Source organism: Mobula birostris, chromosome 13 (genome assembly GCF_030028105.1).
Source record: "Mobula birostris isolate sMobBir1 chromosome 13, sMobBir1.hap1, whole genome shotgun sequence".
Taxonomy (NCBI): domain Eukaryota; kingdom Metazoa; phylum Chordata; class Chondrichthyes; order Myliobatiformes; family Myliobatidae; genus Mobula; species Mobula birostris.
The window spans coordinates 102,648,885-102,670,807 of NC_092382.1; the positions used below are offsets into that span (position 1 = coordinate 102,648,885).

General features: G+C 48.8%; 1 protein-coding gene across 15 annotated transcripts in view; it reads left to right on the forward strand.

Moving 5' to 3' along the window:
* LOC140207224 (uncharacterized) overlaps positions 1 to 10,084 on the forward strand; it is a 41,769-nt gene extending 31,685 nt beyond the window's left edge. For 12 of the 15 annotated variants that reach the window (XM_072275636.1, XM_072275633.1, XM_072275640.1 and 9 more), the window contains 6 exons: positions 985 to 1,104; positions 5,228 to 5,344; positions 6,632 to 7,003; positions 7,932 to 8,074; positions 8,841 to 8,902; positions 9,207 to 10,084. In XM_072275636.1, coding sequence (XP_072131737.1) covers positions 985 to 1,104; positions 5,228 to 5,344; positions 6,632 to 7,003; positions 7,932 to 8,074; positions 8,841 to 8,902; positions 9,207 to 9,405 — 1,013 coding nt within the window. In that variant the 3' untranslated portion in view covers positions 9,406 to 10,084. The remainder of the gene's footprint in view (positions 1 to 984; positions 1,105 to 5,227; positions 5,345 to 6,631; positions 7,004 to 7,931; positions 8,075 to 8,840; positions 8,903 to 9,206) is intronic. The other 3 variants (XM_072275642.1, XM_072275646.1, XM_072275647.1) reach the window with 1 other exon arrangement.
* Positions 10,085 to 21,923: the final 11,839 nt, after the last annotated feature.

Consider the following 21,923-nt stretch of genomic DNA (forward strand, 5'->3'; position numbering starts at 1 on the left):
TGGTACCAATGTATACCACGACCTCTGGCTGTTCTCCGTCCCACTTCAGGATAACATGGACGGAATCAGAAACATCCCGGTCCCTTGCAACAGAGAGGCAAACGACGATCCACTTTTCTTTCCTGAGTCCCTAGAATCGTTTGTCTGACTCCCTAACTATAGAGTCCCCTTGTAATTCTGTCTTCTTCCTTTTCCTACCCTTCTGAGCCACAGGTCCAGACTCTGTGCCAGAGGCGCGGCCATTGTTGCTTCCCCCAGATAAACTGTCCTCCAAATAGTAGTCAAAGAGGAGTACTTATTGTTAAATGGGACAGCTGTAGAGGTACTCTCTAGTATCTGACTCCTGCCTTTTCTTCTCCTGACTGTTCTACATTTATCTGTCTCCCGAGGCCCCGGTGTGACTACTTGCCTGTAGCTCCTCTCTATCAGCTCCTCACTCTCCCCGCCCAGACGAATGTCATCGAGCTGCATCTCCAGTTCCCTCGCCCGATCCCGGAGGAGCTGCAGCTCGACACACCTGGCGCGATGTTGCCGTCCGGGAGGCTGGGAGTCTTCCGGATTTCCCACATCTATCACCCCGTCGAGAACACCGTCCTCACAGACATAATTCCTGTTCTACTTCTCAAAAATACCTCACCTCGCCTCAACCCGTTATCGCTGAGGCCGGAATGAGCAGAATCCCTACCATTATGTCTCAGATCACTGCTTTGATAACTACATCCTTGATGAAGGCTCTGCGAGGCAGAATCTCCCTTTTATGCCCAAACCTTGCATACAATCCAACTCACTATCGAGGCGCCAGTTATAGACACTGACAGGCCACGTCCAATGGACTAAGATTCTCAAATTCCTCTTTTTAAATAAGCGCCGCAGACCTGCGATAAATCCCAATTGGTAAAGCTCTGTTGACGCCACCGACAGGCAATGTGTGTTCCGTACGGTCTCTCCACCTTCTATTTCTCTCTCTCGTTCATTCTCTCTCAGACGGTCTAAACTCCACCTACTCAGTGCTGAACCTTCGGAAAGACAACCTTCTCAGGGATGAGTATACAGATCCTCCCATTGCCCCGGGACCCGCCGGAATGTCAGTGATTGCACAAGCAGGTCAGAGTTCACAACAATGACACCACTCTCAAGAGGTCAGGTGTCGTAGATTAGATTAGATTAGATTCAGCTTTATTGTCATTGTGCCGAGTGCAAATACAAAACCAGTGAAATGCAGTTAGCATCAGACCAGAAATGAAAAGAATATGTTATTTACAAAATAACTGCGAATGAAAAGAAAGTGCTACGACACACAAATATAAAAGCACCGAGGCAGTGCAATATGTATACAATACTTCTTCGCGCTGTGATGTGAGGTTCAGCAGTGTCACAGCCTCAGGGAAGAAGCTCTTCCTGTGCCTGCTGGTGCGGGAGCGGAGTCTCCTGTAGCGCCTACCGTATGGGATTAGAGTAAAAAGTCCATGGTTATGGTGAGATGCATCCCTGATAATGCTTTTCGACCTGCCCAGGGAGCGTTTATGGTAGATGTTCTCAATGGTGGGCAATTGGGTGCCGATAATCCGCTGGGCAGTTTTCACCACACGGTGGAGTATTTTGCGGTCCGATACGGGACAATTGCCATACCACACTGAGATGCAGTTGGTGACTATGCTTTCAGTGGTACAGCAGTAAAAGTCTGTCAGTATCCTGGGACAGAGTTGAGCTTTCTTCATGCTCTGCAGGAAATGAAGGTGCTGTTGCGCCTTTTTGACCAGGGTCGAGGAGTTCAGGGACCAGGTGAGATCCTCGGAAATGTGGACACCAAGGTATTTGAAGCCTGATACACGCTCCACTCGAGCTCCGTTGATGTAGATGGGGACGTGAGTGTGGCCGTGTTAGCACAATGATCTCCGTGGTCTTCTGGGGGTTAAGGGCCAGGGTGTTGCCGGCACACCACGGGGCCAGGTGCTGGACCTCGTCCCTGTAGGCCGTTTCGTCATTCCCTTTGATCAGATCAACCACCCTACTTTGGTCTCGAACTTGATTATGGAGTTAGAACGATGTACAGCAACGCAGTCATAGGTGAAAAGGGAGTACAGGAGAGGGCTCAGCACACAGCCTTGAGGCACGCCTGTGTTGAGGCTGTGTGTGGAGGAGGGGAGGTTGTCTAAATTAATTGATTGGGTCTGTTATTCAGAAAGTCCAAGGTCCAATTGCAGAGGGATGAGCTGATACCAATCTGGCGAAGTTTGGCGATCAGCTTGGAGGGGATCACAGTATCGAATGCGGAACTAAAGTCAATGAACAGCATTCTGACGTCAGAGTTGGGGCTGTCCAAGTGAGTCAGGGCAGAGTGAAGTGCCGTGTAGTTGGCGTCCTCTGTTGACCTGTTGTTGCGCTAGGCAAATTGATGGGGATCCAGGATTGTGGGCAGACAGGATTTTAGATGAGATAGAACTAGTCTCTTAAAACAGCTTGTAATGATGGGAGTGAGAGACACTTGGCGGAAGTCATTCAGGACCGTGGCAGTGGAATGCTTCGGCACTGGCACGATGGTGGCGATTTAAGTTTGTAGGGACAACTGCCTGGCCAGTGACATATTAAAAATGTCAGTGAGAACCCCGGCAAACTGCCCTTCACAGACTCTGAGCACACGTCCAGGTATTCCATCCGGACCAGCTGCCTTCCGTACATTCACCCTGCTCAGGGTGACGCAAACATCGAGGGTGGAAACTGAGAGATGCAGTTCACCAGGTGGGAGATCCGCGTTCAGGCTGACCTCCTTGTTCTCTTGTTCAAAGCGAGCGTAGAAGTAATTGAACATATCAGGAAGAGAAGAGAGCTGGAAGGGAGCACAGTACTAAGTGGATTGAAGTCTGTAATCAGCTGTATGCCATGCCACATGAGCCGGGGGTCCGAGGAGTTCAAATGCTCCTCGATTTCCTGATTGTATATGTCTTTAAGCTGAGAGATTCTCCTCCTCAGGTTGGCCCTGGCTGAGCTGTAACCTCCCGGTCTCCAGACCTGAAGGCTGAATCTCTGACCTAGAGAGGAAGGGGACTTCTCTGTTCATCCATGGATTCTGACTGGGGGTGGGGGGATATTTGTTTTTGTGATGACTCTCTATCTACACAGTTGCTGAGGTGCTCAAGGACAGAGTTGGTATACAAATCAATGTTAACCTGAGAGCCTGTGGGGATACGGGCAGCAAACGCGCTCCAGTCTGTGTGCTGGAATTGGTGCTGAAGAGCAGAGTCAGCACCCTCCAGCCAGATCTTAATAGTCTTCATTGTGGGGCTGTACTTGGGAATCAGAAACAATGAAAGATAGTCGGACTGTCCCAGGTGGGGCAGGGCAGTGGCTTTATAAGCGTCAGCCACATTTGTGTAGACATCATCTAAGTTTTATTTCCCTTGTGGTACACAATACATTTTGGTAAAATTTTGGAAGCACGGTACGTAGGTTGCAATGATTAAGGTCCTCATCGACAATAAAGACTCCCTCTGGATGCAATGTCTGCAGCTTACTAATAGCGGCACTGAGGTCTTTCATGGCTACTTTAGCCTTGGCATCCGGTGGAGCATAAACTGCGACAGCAATGATGCATGTAATCTCTCGTGATTGATAAAAAGGTCTGCATTTAATAATCAGGTATTCCAGATCAGCAGAGCAATAAGTGTCAGAAGTGTTAGATTTACTGCACCATGATCGATTGACGTAGATGCATAAACCGCAAGTGTTCAAATTCTAATGCATCTGTCTTGACCACTTCCTCTGGCAGCTCGTTTGACGGACAGACCACTGCCTGGGTAAAAAAAAAAAAAAAAAGTTTTCACTGGGCTCCCCAATTAAACCCCTGTCTGTGATGTACATAAATGATCTGGATGATATTGTAGTTGGGTGTGTTAGAAGCATAGAATCATAGAAAACATACCCCACAATACAGGCCATTCGGCCGACAAAGTTGTGCCGAACATGTCCCGACCTGAGAACTACCTGGGCTTTACCCATAGCCCTCTATTGTTCTAAGCTCCATGTAGCCATCCAGGGGTCTCTTCGAAGAATTTATCGTTTCCGTCTCCACCACCGCCGCCTGCAGCCCATTCCACGCACTCACCATTCCCTGTGTGTAAAAAAAAAAACTTACCCCTGACATCTCCTCTGTACCTACTTCCAAGCACTTTAGAACTGTGCCCTCACGCGTTAGCGTTTTCAGCCCTGGGAAATAAAGCCTCTGACTATCCACACGATCAATGACGTCTCATTATCTTATACACCTCTATCAAGTTACTATTCATCCTCCGTCGCTCCAGGGAGGAAAGGGCAAGTTCACTCAACCTATTCTCTTAAGGCATGCTCCCCAATCCAGGCAGCCTCCTTATAAATCTCCTCTGCACCCTTTCTATGGTCTCCACGTCCTTCCTATAGTGAGGCGACCAGAATTGTGCACAGTACTCCAAGTGGGGTCTGACCAGGGTCCTATATAGCTGCACATTACCACTCAGCTCTTAAATGTATATAAATGATCTGGATGAAATTGCAGATCCGTGGGTTAGTGGGTTTCCAGATGATCCGCCGAAGACTGGCAAAGAATTCATTGGGACGTAGATCAGTTACAGATATGGTCTGGAGACCGGGAAGACGGAGCTTAACTCGGACAGACCTAAAATATTGCACCTTGGTAGGTCAAATGAAAGAAGTGACACACTGGCAAAGTCAAGACCCTAAACAGTGTTGAAACATAGAAACAGAGAAGCATAATAGAGGCATTCTTGCCTTTATTAGTTGGGGCATTGAGTACAAATGTCAGGGAGTTATGTTGCAATTTTACTAAACTCACTATTTAGTGTGAATCAGGTGTTTTGTCTACAGTTCCGGTGACCACATTATCGGAAGGATGTCAAGGCATTTAGTAGCCCACCAGAGAGGTGTAACAGGACGCTGCCTGGATTCGATGGCATGTGTTACAACGAGAGGTCGGACACCTGGGTTGCTTTCTCTGGAGCGGAGGGGACTCAGGGGAGATCGGACTGATCTCTGGAACGCGTCAGACACCTGTCAGCCTTTCCCAAGTCACGGAATTTGGACTCTCATCGATGACGGCTGACAGTAGATGTGATTGAGAGAGGGAGGGGTGATTGTGGTGGTAGGAGAGAGTGCGGATAGAGGGTGGGAGGGAGCACTAGTGGTGGTCACGGTGGAATTCACACACACGCTGAATGGTAGTTCCGCAGGTCCACAGGTCCGCATAAACAGGAGTCGAAAGAGAATTTCGGAAATAGATCGCACCGTAAGATCTGCCTACTCTGCCTCGTTACCTGCGCCCTTATCGCGATAGTGGCCGCGGTCTCGATCTTTGGTGAGTCGAATGGGCTCCGGGTGGTGTCAGACCATAAACAAACAGAGTGGAATGAAATGTTTGCGCAGAAGTTCACGGTGACACCGAATCGCCCCTCACAATGACACCATCTTCACTGTGACAACGACACGTTCCTCACCGTGACAGTGACACGACCCTCACCGTGACAGTGACATGACCCTCAATGTAGCACAGAAAAGACCCTTACCATTATAATGACAGTACCGTCACACGGTGCACGACGACAGCAGACTCACTGTAAAACCAACACGCCCATCACCGTGACACCGACACACCCCTCGCTGTGACACTGACACAGCCTTCACCGTGAGAGCTACACACCCTTCTCCCTGAAACAGACACTTCTCTCTCCGTGACAACAGCATTCACCACACTGTGACACCGACACCCCCAGCACCGTGACACCGTGCAGCCCACACCATTACACCAACACCCCCGTCACCGTGACACTTATACACCCCACACCGTTACACTGACACTCCTCTCACAGGCACACCGACACGACCCTTACCGTGACACCAACAGGCCCCACACCGTGACATCGCCACGCCCCTCACTGTGTCACGGACACTCCACCTCACGACACTCCATCACTCTGTGACTTCGACGCTCTCTTCACCTTGACACTTACACACTCCATACCGAAACACTGACACTCCTTCCACTGTGACACCTATACTTCACTCACTGTGACACCAACACAACCCACTCCGTCACCCTGATACACCACTCACTGTGACACCCACGCAGTCCTCACTGTAACACTGACACAGCCCTCTGCGTGACACTGACAAACCCTCTCTGTGACAGCAACACACCCATCACTGTGACATTGACACAACCCTCTCCGTGACACTGATACACCCCTCTGCGTGACAGCGCCACTCTCCACACCGTGACACAGTCAAGCCCGTCACTGTGACACCAACACACCACTCACCTTGACACCCACACTACCCACACCGTGTCACAGACAGGGCTCTCATTGTGACGCCAACATTCAACACACTGTGTCATAGAGAGGCCTATCACTGTGACACCCACACAGCCCTCACTGTGACACAGACACGCCACTCACTGCGGCACCAAGACACACCTCAGTATGACCCCCACACCGTGACAGCGACACTCCTCGGACCTTGTCACAGACAGGCTTCTCACTGTGACACATAAACTACCTTCATCTGACACAGACACACACTTCACTGTGACACCGAAACACACCTCACACTGTGTCACTGACACACCACTTACTATCACTCTCAGTATCACAGACTCGTCAGTCTCTGATCACCTCCAACCGAAACTACCGGAGACTTTGGGAACAACATCAGGAGATGAACAGGACCCAACGCCAATATCAACAGCAAGTCCATGAGCTGAACTCAACCCTTAAATCCAGGACATTTGAACACTCCCGCCTGCATCTCTCCCAGAGAAACTGTCTGAAGAATATTTCCGCCCTCAACAACAACCTATCCAATCTCGAAAACAACTTTACCATCCTCAACTCCGAACTCTCAGAGCTGAATCAAACACACACCGATCTCCGCCATGAATGCAATCAGCTCGAAACAAAGTACAGAATCATCACCGAAACCAAAGATCAGATTTGCCAGTACCTCAACAGGAGAAGAGGTGAGACGACATCCCTCATTTCCCCTCCTCCTCATCACGGGGTGGGGTGAGAGAAGGGGAGGGAGGGGGTGGAGAGCTCACCTCCATATCTTGCCCCGGGAGAGTGTGATGGGACAGTGTGGAGTGAATTTCATTCTGTGTCTGATCCTGGGATGGTGTGATGGGACGGGGTGGAGGGAGCTTCACTCTGTCTCTGACCGTAGAAAGTGTGATGGGACAGTCTGGAGGGAGCGACATCTAGTGTCTGACCCCGGGAGTGCGTGATGCGCATGTCGGACAGAACTTGACTCTGCGTCGGATCCTAACTGTGTGAAGAGACAATGCATAAGGAGCTTCACTCTGCGTTTGACATCAGATCCCTTTGGTAGCTCGGACGAAGCGGGCTTCGCTCTCTATCTGATCTCAGAAGTGTGTGATGAGCCGGAGTGGAGGGAGCTTTACTCTGTGCCTGACCCCAGACGTGTGTGATGGGACGGTGCGGAGGGAGATTCACTCTGTGTCTGACCCCGGGAGTGTGTGATGGGACGGCGTGGAGGAAGCTTCACTCTGTGCCTGACACCGGGAGTGTGTGATGGGACGGTGTGGAGGGAGCCTCACTCTGTGTCTGACCCCGGGAGTGTGTGATGGGACGGTGTGGAGGGAGATTCACTCTGTGTCTGACCTCGGGAGTGTGTGATGGGAAGGTGTGGAGGGAGATTCACTCTGTGTCTGACACCGGGAGTGTGTGATGGGAAGGTGTGGAGGGAGGGTCACTCTGTGTCTGACCCCGGAAGTGTGTGATGGGACGGTGCGCTGTGAGATTCATTCTGTGTTTGACCGGGGGAGTGTGCAATGGGACGGTGCGGAGGGACATTGACTTTTTCTTATCCGAGTCGCTGCAACGGGATTAATGGAGGAAGATTCACTGTTTCTTGTTCCTGAGTTGTAGAGCAAACGTGTCCCCCGTACTGGACCAAAGAGGAAGGCCGGTGTTATTTTATATCCACGTCCGTAAAATCTTATGATGGAGCGAGGGAACATTGTTCAAAATTTGATGCAAGGCTTCTCGAAATAAACTCAAACGTGGAAAAGGTATGTTTTACCGTGGGAAGAGATACCAACAATAAAGAACTCCCGTGGTGTAACGCACAGTGGAGTTTCCTTCACACCATCTCAACACACACTGCTGGTATGAGACACAGGGTGAAGCTCCTTCCACAACGTCCCGTCACAAACTTCCGGGGACAGAGACCGTGAATCTCCCTCAACACTGTTGCATCAAACACGACTGGGATCAGAGACAAAGTGAAGCTCCCTACACACCGTCCCGTCCACAGTCCCGTGGTCAGTCACCGAGAAGCTCACTCAACGCCGTTCCATCACACACTCCCGGGATTAGACACAGAGTGAAACTCACTCCACACCGTCCCGTCCACACACCCGCGGTCAGACACAGAGTGAATCTCCCTGAACACCATCCAATCAGACACTTCCGGGGTCAGACATAAAGTGAAGATCCCTCCGCACCGTCCCATCACACACTCCCGGGGTCAGACACAGAGTGAATCTCCCTGAACACCATCCAATCAGACACTTCCGGGGTCAGACATAAAGTGAAGATCCCTCCGCACCGTCCCATCACACACTCCCGGGGTCAGACACAGAGTGAATCTCTCTCTGCTCCTTCCCATCACAAACTTCCGGGGTCAGACACACAAAGTGAATCTCCCTCCGCACCGTCCCATCACACACTCCCGGGGTCAGGACTGGGTGATTTCCCCTCTGTACCGTCCCTTTACATGGACAGGCATTGAGAGAGACTGGTTCTAAACATTAATGAAGGGATTTAATTTCACAGAATTTTGTTTCCAATGATGTCACTCGATACACAGCGTACTGGATTGGAAAATGCGCAAACAGGTGAATTTGGACTGTTGCTGGTCTGTGCTGTGGGAGTGGGTCACTGGTGTTAGTTTGTTGACTGACACAGCGTTGTCGGGAGAGGGCTGTGCAGTGAGATTAATTTGGGAACTGACTCGGGATTTTAGGAAAGAGCGGTGCAGTGGGATTCATACGGCGATGTATTCGGGGCTGTGGGGAGAGCAGGGTTTCATGGGATTAGTTCAGAGACTGACATGGGGCTGTGGGGACATGAGTCGGATTAGTTTGGCGACGGTCACCGGTTGTCTGCTGACTCTGTTGAAATTGTTTTAACCTCTGATAGGAACGTCGCCTCTTATCTTCTGTACAAGGTGAGCTATGGATGGGCCACCTGCAGTAAGTGCGACTCGTACGCATGGAGTTACGATTGCAAAGGCGAATACAGATTCATCTGCGAGAAGTCTGCATATTTATACCTGGATATTCCTGAGGAGATCCAAGGTCTCTGTCAACAGCCTGTCGGGCCGACTTCAATCAAGTGACTACACCCCACTTCTCCCCATTCAATCTACCCCACTCTGAAACCCTCATAATTTCATACCCTCTCACCCTCTCTGCCCCTCCCTGCTACCGTATTTTCCTCCTCACCTCGCATCCACATTGCCCCCACTACCCCCCTCTCCCCATCTGAACTACTCTTCTCCCCTCCAGGCCCCGCTCTCTCCTTCTTTCCCCATTTATTCCCCCTTTCCACCCTTCTTCTCTCCCTGTCCTTCTTATTCCTAACTCATTCCGCTTCTTCCCCTTCCTCTCCACCTCCGACCCCATTTTCCGCCTCTCCTCTCTCGGTTCCCTCCACCCAATCTCGCCTCAATTCTGTGAGCACTGGCCCTCAGTTCACCAACCCAGGGGGAAAAGATTGTGCACATTCACCCTATCTGTGCCTCTCCTGGCTTCATACTTACGCTCCAAGGAACAAAGTCCGATCCTTCTTGCCTTCTCTCCATAACTCAGACCCTCGAGTCCCGGCACCATCCTCGTAAATCTCCCTCTGCACTCTTTCCAGCTCAGTGGCATCTTTCCTACAGCAGCGCGACCAGAACTGAACACCAAACTCCCAGCGCGGCCTCACCGACCTTTTGTACAACCACAACGTGGCTTCAGCGCGGTACAAAGATATAAAATTCACGACAATTGGGAAAATTAATAAATAGTGCAAAAAGGTGAATACCGAGGCAGTGTTTAAGTGTTCAGGGAGCGTTCGCTATCTGATATCGGAGGGAAGCAACTGCTTGTAAATTGTCGTGTTTCCCGGCTCCTGTACCCCTCCCCGATGTACCGATCAGCACAGGGCATTTCCCTGCGGGAGGGGGCCCTCGCTGATGGATGCGGTCTTCCCGAGGCATTCCTTCTTGAACATGTCCTCGATGGAGGAGAGGGATGTGACCGTGATGGAGCTGGTTGAGTCTAGAACCTTCTATGGTCCATGGCGACCCTCTGCGTTGCAGCGTCCACACCAGGCGACCATGCGACAAACCAGAATGCTCGACACCGTACATCCCTAGAAATGTGCGAGTCTGGTATGATGTTAAAACCACAATCTTTATTAGTAACTACTTAAAATATAGTAACTTAACCAAGATAAACAAACGTTAACGGTGTTATGAGTAGATATGTGTATAAATATAGCTATTTAGTTTGGGGGACAAGGCTTAGGCTCTTTAGATGGAAAAGCAGGAGTGTTCAGTAATCCACGAAATAAATTATTGGAGAGGGACATTTGCAATTCAAGGTAAAACGTAGAGAAAAGGTAAGTACAAAATATTCCACAGGTTTCACGCTGGTAAAACGAGATGGCAGTCGCCGTCGGACTTGTCTGACGTGTCGTTTCAAATGAACATATGAGTTATCCACGATAGTGACCTGTCACGGGAATATCGTATTCCAGAGGTTACCACACAGCACACACAGCAAATCCACTCCTATGGATCCTTGGAAGTGACAGTCACACATTCGTTGTGCACCGTGTGCCGAAATTAAAGTGAAACCTGCGGGTTCGGAACAACACCGACCCATAGCACACTGACAGGGTTAGACACAGAGTGAAGCTCCCTCCACACCGTCCCATCACGCTCTCCCGTGGTCAGACACAGAGTGAATTTCCCCCCATGCGGTTCCATCACACAATCGCGGGGTCAGACACAGTGTGAATGTCCCTCCACACCGTCCCGGCACAGACTCGCGGGGTCCGACACAGAGTGAATCTGCCTCCGCACTGTCCCAGCCCACACTCCCGGGTTCAGACACAGAGTGAATCTCCCTCCACACCGTCCCATCACACACTCCCATGGTCAGACACAGAGTGAATCTCCCTCCACACTGGCCCATCACACAATCCCGTGGTCAGACACAGAGTCAATCTCCCTCCATACCGTCCCATCACACACTCCCAGGGTCATACACAGAGTGAATCTCTCTCCACACCGCCCCATCACACACTTCCGGGGTCAGACACAGGGTGAAACTTTCTCCACCCCGTATCATCATACAGTCCCGCGTTCAGACACAGAATGAAGCCTCCGCCAGAACATCCTTTTACACAATTTGGTGGTCAAACACAAAGGGTGCAGCTCCCTCCGCACTCTCCCTTCCCCCCACTCCTGTTGTAATAATCCGAGAGAGGTTCCTTAAATAGTTTTCCATTCTCGGCATTAATCAAGGGAATTTCGTTTCACAGAGTTTTGTTAGCACGCTCATGTCATCCTTACACCTGCATACTGGATTGGAAAATGCGAAAAAGGGTAAGATTTGGACTGATCTGTCGGGTTAGAATTAGGGAATGACACAATACTGACGGGAGAAAATTGGATTAGTTTACGGACTGAAATATGTTTGTGGGAAGAAGTAGTCCATCGGGATTGTTTGTAGACCGTACGAGGTCTCGGGAGACGGTGGCACAATGGGAATATTTTGGGGAACGATACGTGTCTGTCGAGGAAGGGTAGGGCTGTGGGAATATCTTGAGGACGGGCAGGAACTCTGGGGAGGATCAATACCCTGGGATTATTTTGCTGACAGATGCCGGGCTGTAGGAATGCAAGACGCAGCGGAATTAGTTTAGAGAGGGACACGAAGTTATGGGGAGATGGGTGGAACGTGGCACTGAACTGATTTGTGAGAAAAACGTTGGGCAGCGGGACCTCTTTGGCGCAGGTGTGACCTGTACCAAAACGACGAGTTGCACTTGAATCCTAGGGCGACCAATATCCTGGCGGGGAGATTTGCGAAGGCTACTGGGGAGACTTTAAGATAGAATGGTTAGGGGGTAGGAGTCAAATTGAAGAGACTAGGATAGAGGAGGTTAGTTCACAATTAGAGAAAACTAGTAGACAGTGTGTGAGGGAGGATAGACAGCGGACAGAGAACTGCAACACACAGACCGAAGATGTAGGGGAGGAGGAAGAAAAAGATAGAAAAGTTGTTTTGCACTAATAGGGATAAACTGAGAGTAACATGTGGAGAGTTTCTGAAATGCATCTATTTTAATGCTAGGAGCATTGTGAAAAAGGTGGATAGTTTAGAGCTGGATTGATACCTGGAAATATGATGTTGTAGCTATTAGCGAAACATGTTGCAGAAGGGGTGTGATTGACAACTAAATATTCCTGGATTTCGTTGCTTCAGGTGTGACAGAATCGGAGGGACAAGAGGGGGAGGTGTTGCATTGCTTGTCAGAGAAAATATTACAGCGGTTTTTTGGCACGATAGATTAGAGATAGAACATGATTTACTCGTCGGCAGCTACAAGATAGAAACTACAGGATAGAAACATGCACTGAGCTTATCTGTTTTTCGTACAATACTTTCAGCATTGAAACACACTCAGCTCATAACATGAGACCCAGCAGGCTCAATCTTTTCCTTCCTGACTTTGTCTGAGATCTTAACAACATCTGTCCCAATAACCACTCCACTATCGGTTTTGGCATTCTGCTTTTCATCCCTCTGCATCTCTAGTTTAAAAGGCATAACGTGAAATATTACACGTTTGGTTCATATTTTAAGCCGATTACTTTTCCATTATTTCCATCTTGTACAATTTAAAAATAACAAAAAAGGAAAAGGGCCCGAAGCTAAAATTCGGGCAGCCTGCTTGGCCAGTACTGAGGAACACCCCCTGTGGCAAATATCACAGCTTGTAAACGCTCCCTATAGCCTGCTGAGAAACTTTCAATTCTTCTTCAGTAATATTCGGCCATTCTTCCAGCAAAACGTTTCTAGTTCTGAGAGATTCTTGGGCCGTCTGGCATGTCTTTTCAGATCTTCCACAGACTTTCGATGATGCTTGGGTCGGGGGACTGTGAGAGCCATGGCAACATCATCAGGTTGCGCCTCTTCAGGTAGTTTATTGTGGATTTTGAGGTGCGTTTAAAATCATTATCCTGTTGTAGAAGCCTTCCTCTTTTCATCTTCAGCGTTTTTACAAACAGTGTGCTGTTTTATTTATTTTTTTATTTTCCAGAATTTGCTGGTATTTAGTTAAATTCATTCTTCCCTCTTCCAGTGAAATGTTCCCGGTGCCATTGGATGCAACACAAGCCGAAAGCATTATCGATCCACCCCCGTGCTTAACAGTCGGAGAGGTGTTCTTTTCATGAAATTCTGCACCATTTTTTCTCTAAACATACCGTTGCTCATTGCAGACAATAAGTTCTGTTTTCACCTCATTAGTCCACGGCACTTGTTTGCAAAATGAATCAGGCTTGTTTAGATGCTCCTTTGCAAACTTCTGACGCTGAATTTTCTGGTGAGGACGCAGGAAAGGTTTTCTTCAGATGATTCTTCCATGAAGGTAATATTTGTGCAGGTGTCGCTGCACAGTAGAACAGTGCACCAGTACTCCAGAGTCAGCTAAATCTTCCTGAAGGTCTTTTTCAGTCAAACGGGGCTTTTGATTTGCCTCACCAGTAATCCTACGAGTAGATCTCTCGGAAAATTTTCTGGTCTTCCAGCCCTCAACTTAACCTCCCCGTTCCTGTTAACTGCCATTTCTTAATTACATTACGAACTGAGGAAACGGCTACCTAAAAACGATTTGCTATCTTCTTATAGTCTTTCCATGCTTTGTGGGCATGAATTATTTTAGCTCTCAGGGGGCTAGGCAGCTGCCTACAGGAGCCCATGGCTGCTGATTATTGGGATAAGGTTTGAGGAGTCAGAGTATTTATAAAGTTTTCAAAGTTGCATCACATTGCTTTTCCTAACGATGATTGTCAACAAGCCATAACCCTAACAAGCTAATTAAGGTCCGAGACTTTGGTAAAAGTTATCTGAGAGCTCAAATCTCCTGGGGTGACAAACCTTTGCATCGTCATCCTTTCCCTTTTTTTCGCTCTAAAATTGTACAAAACAAAACAAATGCACTAATCTTGATTAAAATGTTGAAAAGAATGTTTAAACTTTAACTTAATGAGTTTTGGAGATCAGGATGTTTTCTATTCTTGTACACACACATTGCATGCCACTCTACCTGTCCCGCTCCTGATCTCTGTCTGGAGGCTGTCCCGACGCCAACATTGTAAGAATTTATCACATATTCCTCAAATCATAGAGTGGAAAACCCACCGGAGCGTCCCATCACACAGTCCTTGGATCAGACACAGAGTGAAGCTCCATCCATACCGCCCCATCACACACTCCCGGGGTCAGACACAGAGTGAAGCTCCATCCACACCGTCCCATCACACAGTCCTTGGATCAGACACAGAGTGAAGCTCCATCCATACCGTCCCATCACACAGTCTTTGATTCAGACACAGAGTGAAGCTTCCTCCACACCGTCCCATCACACAGTCCTGGGATCAGACACAGAGTGAAGCTCCATCCATACCGTTCCATCACACACTCCGGAAGTCAGACACAGAGTGAATCTCCCTCCACACCGTCCCATCACACACTCCCGGGGTCAGACACGGAGTGAATCTCCCTCCGCACCGTCCCATCACACACTCCCGGGGTCAGACACAGAGTGAAGCTCCATCCATACCGTCCCATCACACACTCCGGGGGTCAGACACAGAGTGAAGCTCCATCTATACCGTCCCATCACACACTCCGGGGCTCAGACACAGAGTGAAGCTCCATCCACACCGTCTCATCAGACTTTGTCTGACACAGACACAGAGGGAAAATTCTTCTTCACTGTCCCGTCCTACACTTGCCGCCGTTCAAACACTATGTGTGGCTCCCCTCCACCCATTCATTTCGAGAGGACTGTGATGTAAAAGCAAGGTGGAATTTTACGGATCTGTGAGGTCATATTTGCAGCATTGTGATCTCAGTGACCTGTACTCGCTGGGATTGAGAAGAATGAGGACTGACCTTATGGAAAGTTCTCGGATGGTGAAAGGCTGTGACAGAGTGGATGTGCAGAGAATGTTTCCTATTGTAGGGGAGATTCGGACCAGATGACACAGCCTGAGAATAGAGGGATATCTTTTGGAAAGGAGATGAAGAGAATTTTCCACAACCTGAGCGTGGGGAATCTGTGGAATTCAAAGTCGCAGGGAGCCGTGGAGGCCCGGCCATTTGGGTATACTTAACGTAGAGTTTGATAGATTCTTGATTAGTCAGGGAATGAAAGGAGACAAGGAAAAGGCGGGAGAATTGGGGCTGAAAGGGAAATGGATGAGCCGTCATGAAATGGCGAGCGGACCCGATGGCCTAATTCTGCTCCTACGTCGCATGGACTTATTTAAAGTTCCTGGGATCCAGGTCGTCAGCAACTCAGAGGATCTATAGTGGGCCCAACACGTTCATGCAAACACGAAGGTATCATGTGTCCGACTGAACAGGACAGACATGCAGGTTTCCGCTACTCCTTTACCCAGAGTACGGCGATGTCACTTTCCTTTTAAGGCTCAGACTTGCAATTATTCCTTGCCACATTCCTGCATTGGAGGTTTGTACTTAAAGGCCTCTTGCTGAGCACTCGGTGCTCAACCGTCAGATATACGAGTCCAGTCCTACTGTTTGTGATGTTTTTCGATTGGTTTCGATTCTTCTAGTTTATTTCGAGTCGATGCATGCGTTAGTTCCAGACGTTAATATGTAAATCTGTCATTAAATGACTCTAGCTGAGCACTCAGTGCTCAATCGTAAGAGTTAGGTTTCCAGTCCTACTGTTTGTGATGACTTTCGATTGGTTTCCTGCCGTCTGGCTTATTTCGTGCCTGAGTCTGAGTTAATTCTAGACCTCACTCTGCATTTGTGTTCAACACTATCCATAGCCGTCTTGTCACAGAACAGATCACAACTTTAGGAGTGTGATCAGATGTGGGCTCTCATTGAAGATGAGGAAATTCCAATGGATGCACGTTGGAGATCATGTCGGATAGCCTCCTGGTGTGGAGGCTGCAACGCACAGAATAGCAAGAGACTCCAGAGCGTTACAGGCACAGCCAGCAGACACTATGATAGTCACACCCCTTCCAACCACAGACAAAACAGCGCAGCAGTCAACCGAAGACCCTCGCGAAACGAATCTCATTATACAGCGCTCTCCTCACAGACCTGAGACCGTCCTCAAACAAATCACACTGACCCAATTGGTCCCGACAGCCCCGTGTCAGTCTCCAAACTAATCTCACAACATCGTGGACCACTCACGGGATCCGGTCCATCGCCAGACTGATCCTACTGACCCAGTTTCTCTTCACAGTCCTATATCAGACCCACACGAATCCAACGGATGAACTCTACCTCGCCCACAAATCTATTTCAGTCCACAAACAAATATCCCTGTCCCACCCTCTCTCCGCAGACTGATGACAGTCCCGAAATGAATCGCTCAGCCCTGCTCTCTTCCCGCAAAACTTTGGCGTTCCGCGAATTAATTCCATGGACCCTATCTCTCCCAACATTATCGTGTCAACCTCCAAACTAATCCAGCTATACGGCGCTCAAACCACAAACACGGGTCCGCCGCTAAATTTGTACCACTGAAAAACCCTCTCCCACTTCCCTGCTTCAGTCCGCAAACTAAACCCACTGACGCACTCCTTGCACACAGTCTCTAAGCTAATTCATTTGTCCAACTCTCTCCCCTCAGATCTCTGTCAGTCCCCAAAGTAATCCCGCTTCCGAACTTCTTTTTTCTCAAAAATCATTTCTGTCCCACGTTCCCTCCATCTCCCCATAACTTCGTGTCACTCTCTAAACTAATTCCGCTGCATCTTACATTCCCACAGCGCTGCGTCAGTCAGCAAAATAATCCCAGGATGCTGATCTCTCCCGGGAGTTTCTGCGAGTCCTCAAGATATTTCCGTTCCCCTACCCTTCCTCAACAGACACGCAACGCTCCCCAAAATATTCCCATTGTGCCAGCCGCTCCCGACAACCTCGTACAGACTTCAAACAATCCCGATAGCCCCCTTCCTCCGACAAACCTATTTCAGTCCGTAAACTAATCTATATTTCTCCTCTCAGCACAGTGTCATACCCAAATTCTCACCCCACAGATCAGTCCAAATCTTACACTTTTTCGCATTTTCCAATCCATTATGCGGGGATACGGGTGACATGAGTGTGCTGACAAAATTCTATGAAATTAAAATCCTTTGATTAATGCCGAGAATGGAAAACTATTTACGGAGCCTCTCTCGGATTATAACAACAGAAGAATGTGAAGGGAAAGTGCTGAGGGAGCTTCACTGTGTGTCTGACTACCAAACTGTGTGTTAGGACGGTCTGGAGGAGGCTTCATTCTCTGTCTGACTACGGGACTGTGTGATGAGAGTGGGTGGAGGAAGTTTCACTCTGTGTCTGAACCCGGTAGTCTGTGATGGGACGATGTGGAGGGAGCTTCACTCTGTGTCCGACAGCGGGACTCTGTGATGCGACGGTGTGGAGGAAGCTTCACTCAGTGACTTACCCTGTCGGTGTTTTCACGAACCCGCAGGTTTCTTTTACTGTGGACTGTAGCTTTAAGAGCTCCAGACTGAGGGGGGACTATGACGTCAGTCACTGGCTGCCGTGGTTTGTGCAGATTAACCACAGTGAGAGTGTGTGTGTGTGTGTGTGTGTGTGTGTGTGTGTGTGTGAGAGAGAGAGAGAGAGAGAGAGAGAGATAGAGAGACGTTCAAAGTAGTAGAGAAAGTGAGAGACTGGGGAAGCCGGTAGCTTCACCTTGTCGCAGCTAATGCTTGGAACTCTCCAATACCCACAGGAGTGGGTGAAACATCGGTACACGGTGCACAACGAATGTGTGACTGTCATTTGCAAGGATCCGTAGGGTGGATTTTAGGTTGCCTGGGTATGCTGTGTGGTAACCTCTGGAAGACGATATTCCCGTGACAGGTCACTTTCGGTGATAATTCCTATGTGCATTTGAAACGACACGTCGGACAAGACCTACGGCGGCTGTCATCTCGTTTTACCTGCGTGAACCCTGTGGAATATGTCGCACTTACTTTTTCTCTACGTTTTACCTTGGAACCCTAATGTCTCTCTCCCATAACTTATTTCGTGGATTACTGAACTTTCCTACTTTACCGTCTCAAGACGCTGAGCCTTTCCCCCCTCAAGCTCAATAGTTTTCTTTCCACACAATACCGTTAACTTTTGTTTATCTTGGTTAAGTTACTATTTTATAAGTAGTTACTAATAAGGATAGTGGTTATAACATCAAAAACAAACTCGCACATTTCTAGGGATGTACGGTGTCGAGCATTCTGTCTTGTCGCATGGCCGCCTGGTGTGGAGGCTGCAACGCAGACGGTCGCCATGGACCATAGAATGTTCTAGACTCAGCCACCTCCATCACGGACACAACCCTCCTTTCCATCGAGGACATGTTCAAGAAGGAATGCCTCGGGAAGACCGCATCCATCAGCGAGGCCCTCTCCCGCCGGGAAATGCCTTGTGCTCATCGGTACCATGGGGGAGCGGGTACAGGAGCGGGAAAACTCAACAAATTACAAACAGTTGCTTCCTCTCCGCCATCAGATTGCGAACGCTCCCTGAACAGTTAAACACTCCCTCAGTATTCACCTTTTTTTGTAGTATTTATTACTTTTCCCAATTGTGGTGAATTTTATATTTTTTGCACGGCACTGAAGCTACGTTGTAGCTGTACAACATGTCAGTGAGGCCGCGCTTGGACCGTGGTGTTCAGTTCTGGTCGCTCTGCTGTAGAAAAGCTGACTCTGAGCTGGGAAGATGCAGAGGGAGATTCACGAAACTGTTGCCGGGACTAGAGGGTCTGATTTATGGAGAGAAGGCAAGAAGGCTGGGACTTTATCCTTGGAGAGTTGGTATGAAGCCTGGAGAGGCACAGATAGGATGAATGTGCACAGTCTTTGTCCCCTTGTTTGGGGTATCGAGAGCCAGTGCGCACAGAATTGAGGTGAGAGTGGGTGGACAGAACGGAGAAAGGAGAGTAGAGAATGAATTCCGAGGGTGAGAGGGAGAGGGTGAAAAGGAAGGAGTTGGACAGAAGAAGGGGAAGAAGAGAAGAGAAGTGGAAAGGGGGAGTAAATAGGGGGAGCGAGGGAGAGCTGGGCAGGGAGGGGAGAAGTGTGGACTAGATGATGGAGAGGGAGAGCAGTGGAGGAGAATGGGGATGATAGTAGAGGAGGAGAATAGGTATGAGGGAGGGGCAGAGCGGGTGGGAGGGGATGAAAATATGGGGGAGTGAGAGTGCGGTAGATTGAATGGGGTGATGTGGGGTGTCGTCACTTGATTGAAGTCGGCCCGACAGGCTGTTGACAGAGACCTTGGATCTCTTCAGGTATATCCGGGTATAAATATGCAGACTTCGCGCAGATGAATCTGTATTTACTTTTGCAATTTTAACTCCATCTGTTCAGTGTCCCTTTGAAGAACATCTCCGTGTCACAGTGAGGCCAGTCTGTCTCGTTCGCAGCTAATGCAAACGGTACTGTCCCTTCTGCAGTCAAGTTTCACTAATATCTGCAATGTCAGGCTCAGAGGCGTTGACCCCTGCCCTGAGCTCATCTGCCCTTCGAACAAATCTTCCTGCATTGAAACGTACGCCGCGCAGAACATTAGTCCCAGAAGACTCAACGTTTTGCTTCCTGACTTTGTCTGCGGTCTTAAAAGCATCTGTCCCAACAACCACTCAACTACCTGTAATGACCTTCTTGTTTATATCTTCCAGCAACTCCAGTTTATACCACCGCTCAACACTTTTAATGGCAAACCTGACCGCTGGGATATTAGTTCCAACCCAGTTCAGGTGTAAACTGAGAGAGTGGCTCAGGAAAGAGGAAATGAAGGAGCTGAGCAACGTGGGGCCGGTGTGGCGCGGCCTCCAGGCAAGAATCTCTGCTGCCCCCCAGTGTTCGCTCGGCAGAAGACAATCTCTGTTGTGAACAATCGTCTATTACGGTTCCATTCAATGTGCCCAGGGCCCTCAAGCTGCATAAATGCGTGTGTGTGTGTGTGGGGGGGGGAGTTAGTATTGTGTTTAGTAGCTTGGTCTTTGGCTGTATTCATGGGCTTTCATGTATGATGGAATTACAATTAAACTTAAATTGAACTGAATTGAAATGAAATGAAACCGTCTCGTCTGCAGAGGTCGCACCTTCCGTGGAAGAGAGTCCAGCGATACGCATATCTGAAGATAGTGATCCAACCCTAACTCTTCAGCCACAGTTGAACTGAACGTTCTTTTTAATTTTGGCCACACCTGAAAATACGTAAGTTTGCAGAACCGGCTCCCTCTTTATACCTATATACTGCTGTCCATAACGACCGCATACAGCGATAAATCTTGTTTTCGTCCACAGTACCACTTTTCTGTTCCCCATCAAATCCCTATCTATACAGCTCGCTACATCTAACCCCCTTCCCTTCTGAGCAACAACTACACTCTGTGCAGAGACGTGACCGATGAGACATTGCTCTGATTAGTGATTTGCATCTCCCTCCTTCCATCCAGAAATATCCGAAGTGGTGTACCACAAGGGGTCTCTGCACTGGCTCTACCTTTTTAGGCCCTTTCACTTTCCTGAATGACACAATTTTCTGTGTCCTGCACCCAGCGTGTAAATATCTCTTGTATGTCCTCCCTATAAACCCCTCAGTTACTCGAACGATCCCAAGTTCATCCAGTTCCAGCTCCAACTCTGCAACACAGTGTAAGGGGCAGCTCTATGGCCTTCTTACGCGTGAAGTTATCAGGAACCCTGGAGGACCTCCGCCTCCCCACATCCCGCATGGGGAGCATTCAATTGTCCTGCCAAGAATTGCTACCGCTCCAAATGTGCAATTATAAAGAAAGAAATGATAAATAAACTGAAAACAAATCAACCAACAGTTTTGTGCTTTCTGTCACTCGGGACTCTCCTCTCTGAAAAGAATCCATGAGTGACCCTAACCTGCTCTTCTTTTCAGTTCCATCTGATGCTCTAACCGCTCACTCCTATGCCTTTCTATCTCACTGTCCTTTCTACCTCCGCCCTCTCTTCCTCTCTTCGATCTCCCTTTCTCCATCACCCTGACGCTCATCATTTTTTTCCTCAGAGAGAGAGAGAGAGAGAGAGAGAGAGAGATTTGGGGGAGGGGAGGGTGGGAGTTGCGGGGTGGGGACCTCAGCACTGTCCAAACACTCACGATCGGTGGTCAGAAACAGAGTGAAGCTTCTTGAAACTTTATAAAGCACTGGTGAAGCTTCACTTGGAGTATTGTAAGCGGTTCTGGGTCCCTTATCTAATCCGGCCAGATGTGTTTGCAGTGGGAAGGGTTGAAAGGAAGCTCACGGAAATGATTCCGGGAATGAAACTTTTATCAAATCAGGAACTTTTGATGGCTGCAACTCAGAAGAATGATGGTTGTGTGTTTGTGGGAGGGGGCAGGGAGTGGAGTCGATTGCTGTAGTTGAAACCGATTGAAATTTTAGAGGCCTCCGTAAAGTAGATGTCCAGAGAAATTTCCCCATGGAGGGATAGTCGAAGACGAGTGGACCCATATCAGACCTTTTAGAACGGAGTTTTGGAGGAATTTATTTAGCCAGAGTCTGGTAAGTCTGTGGAATATG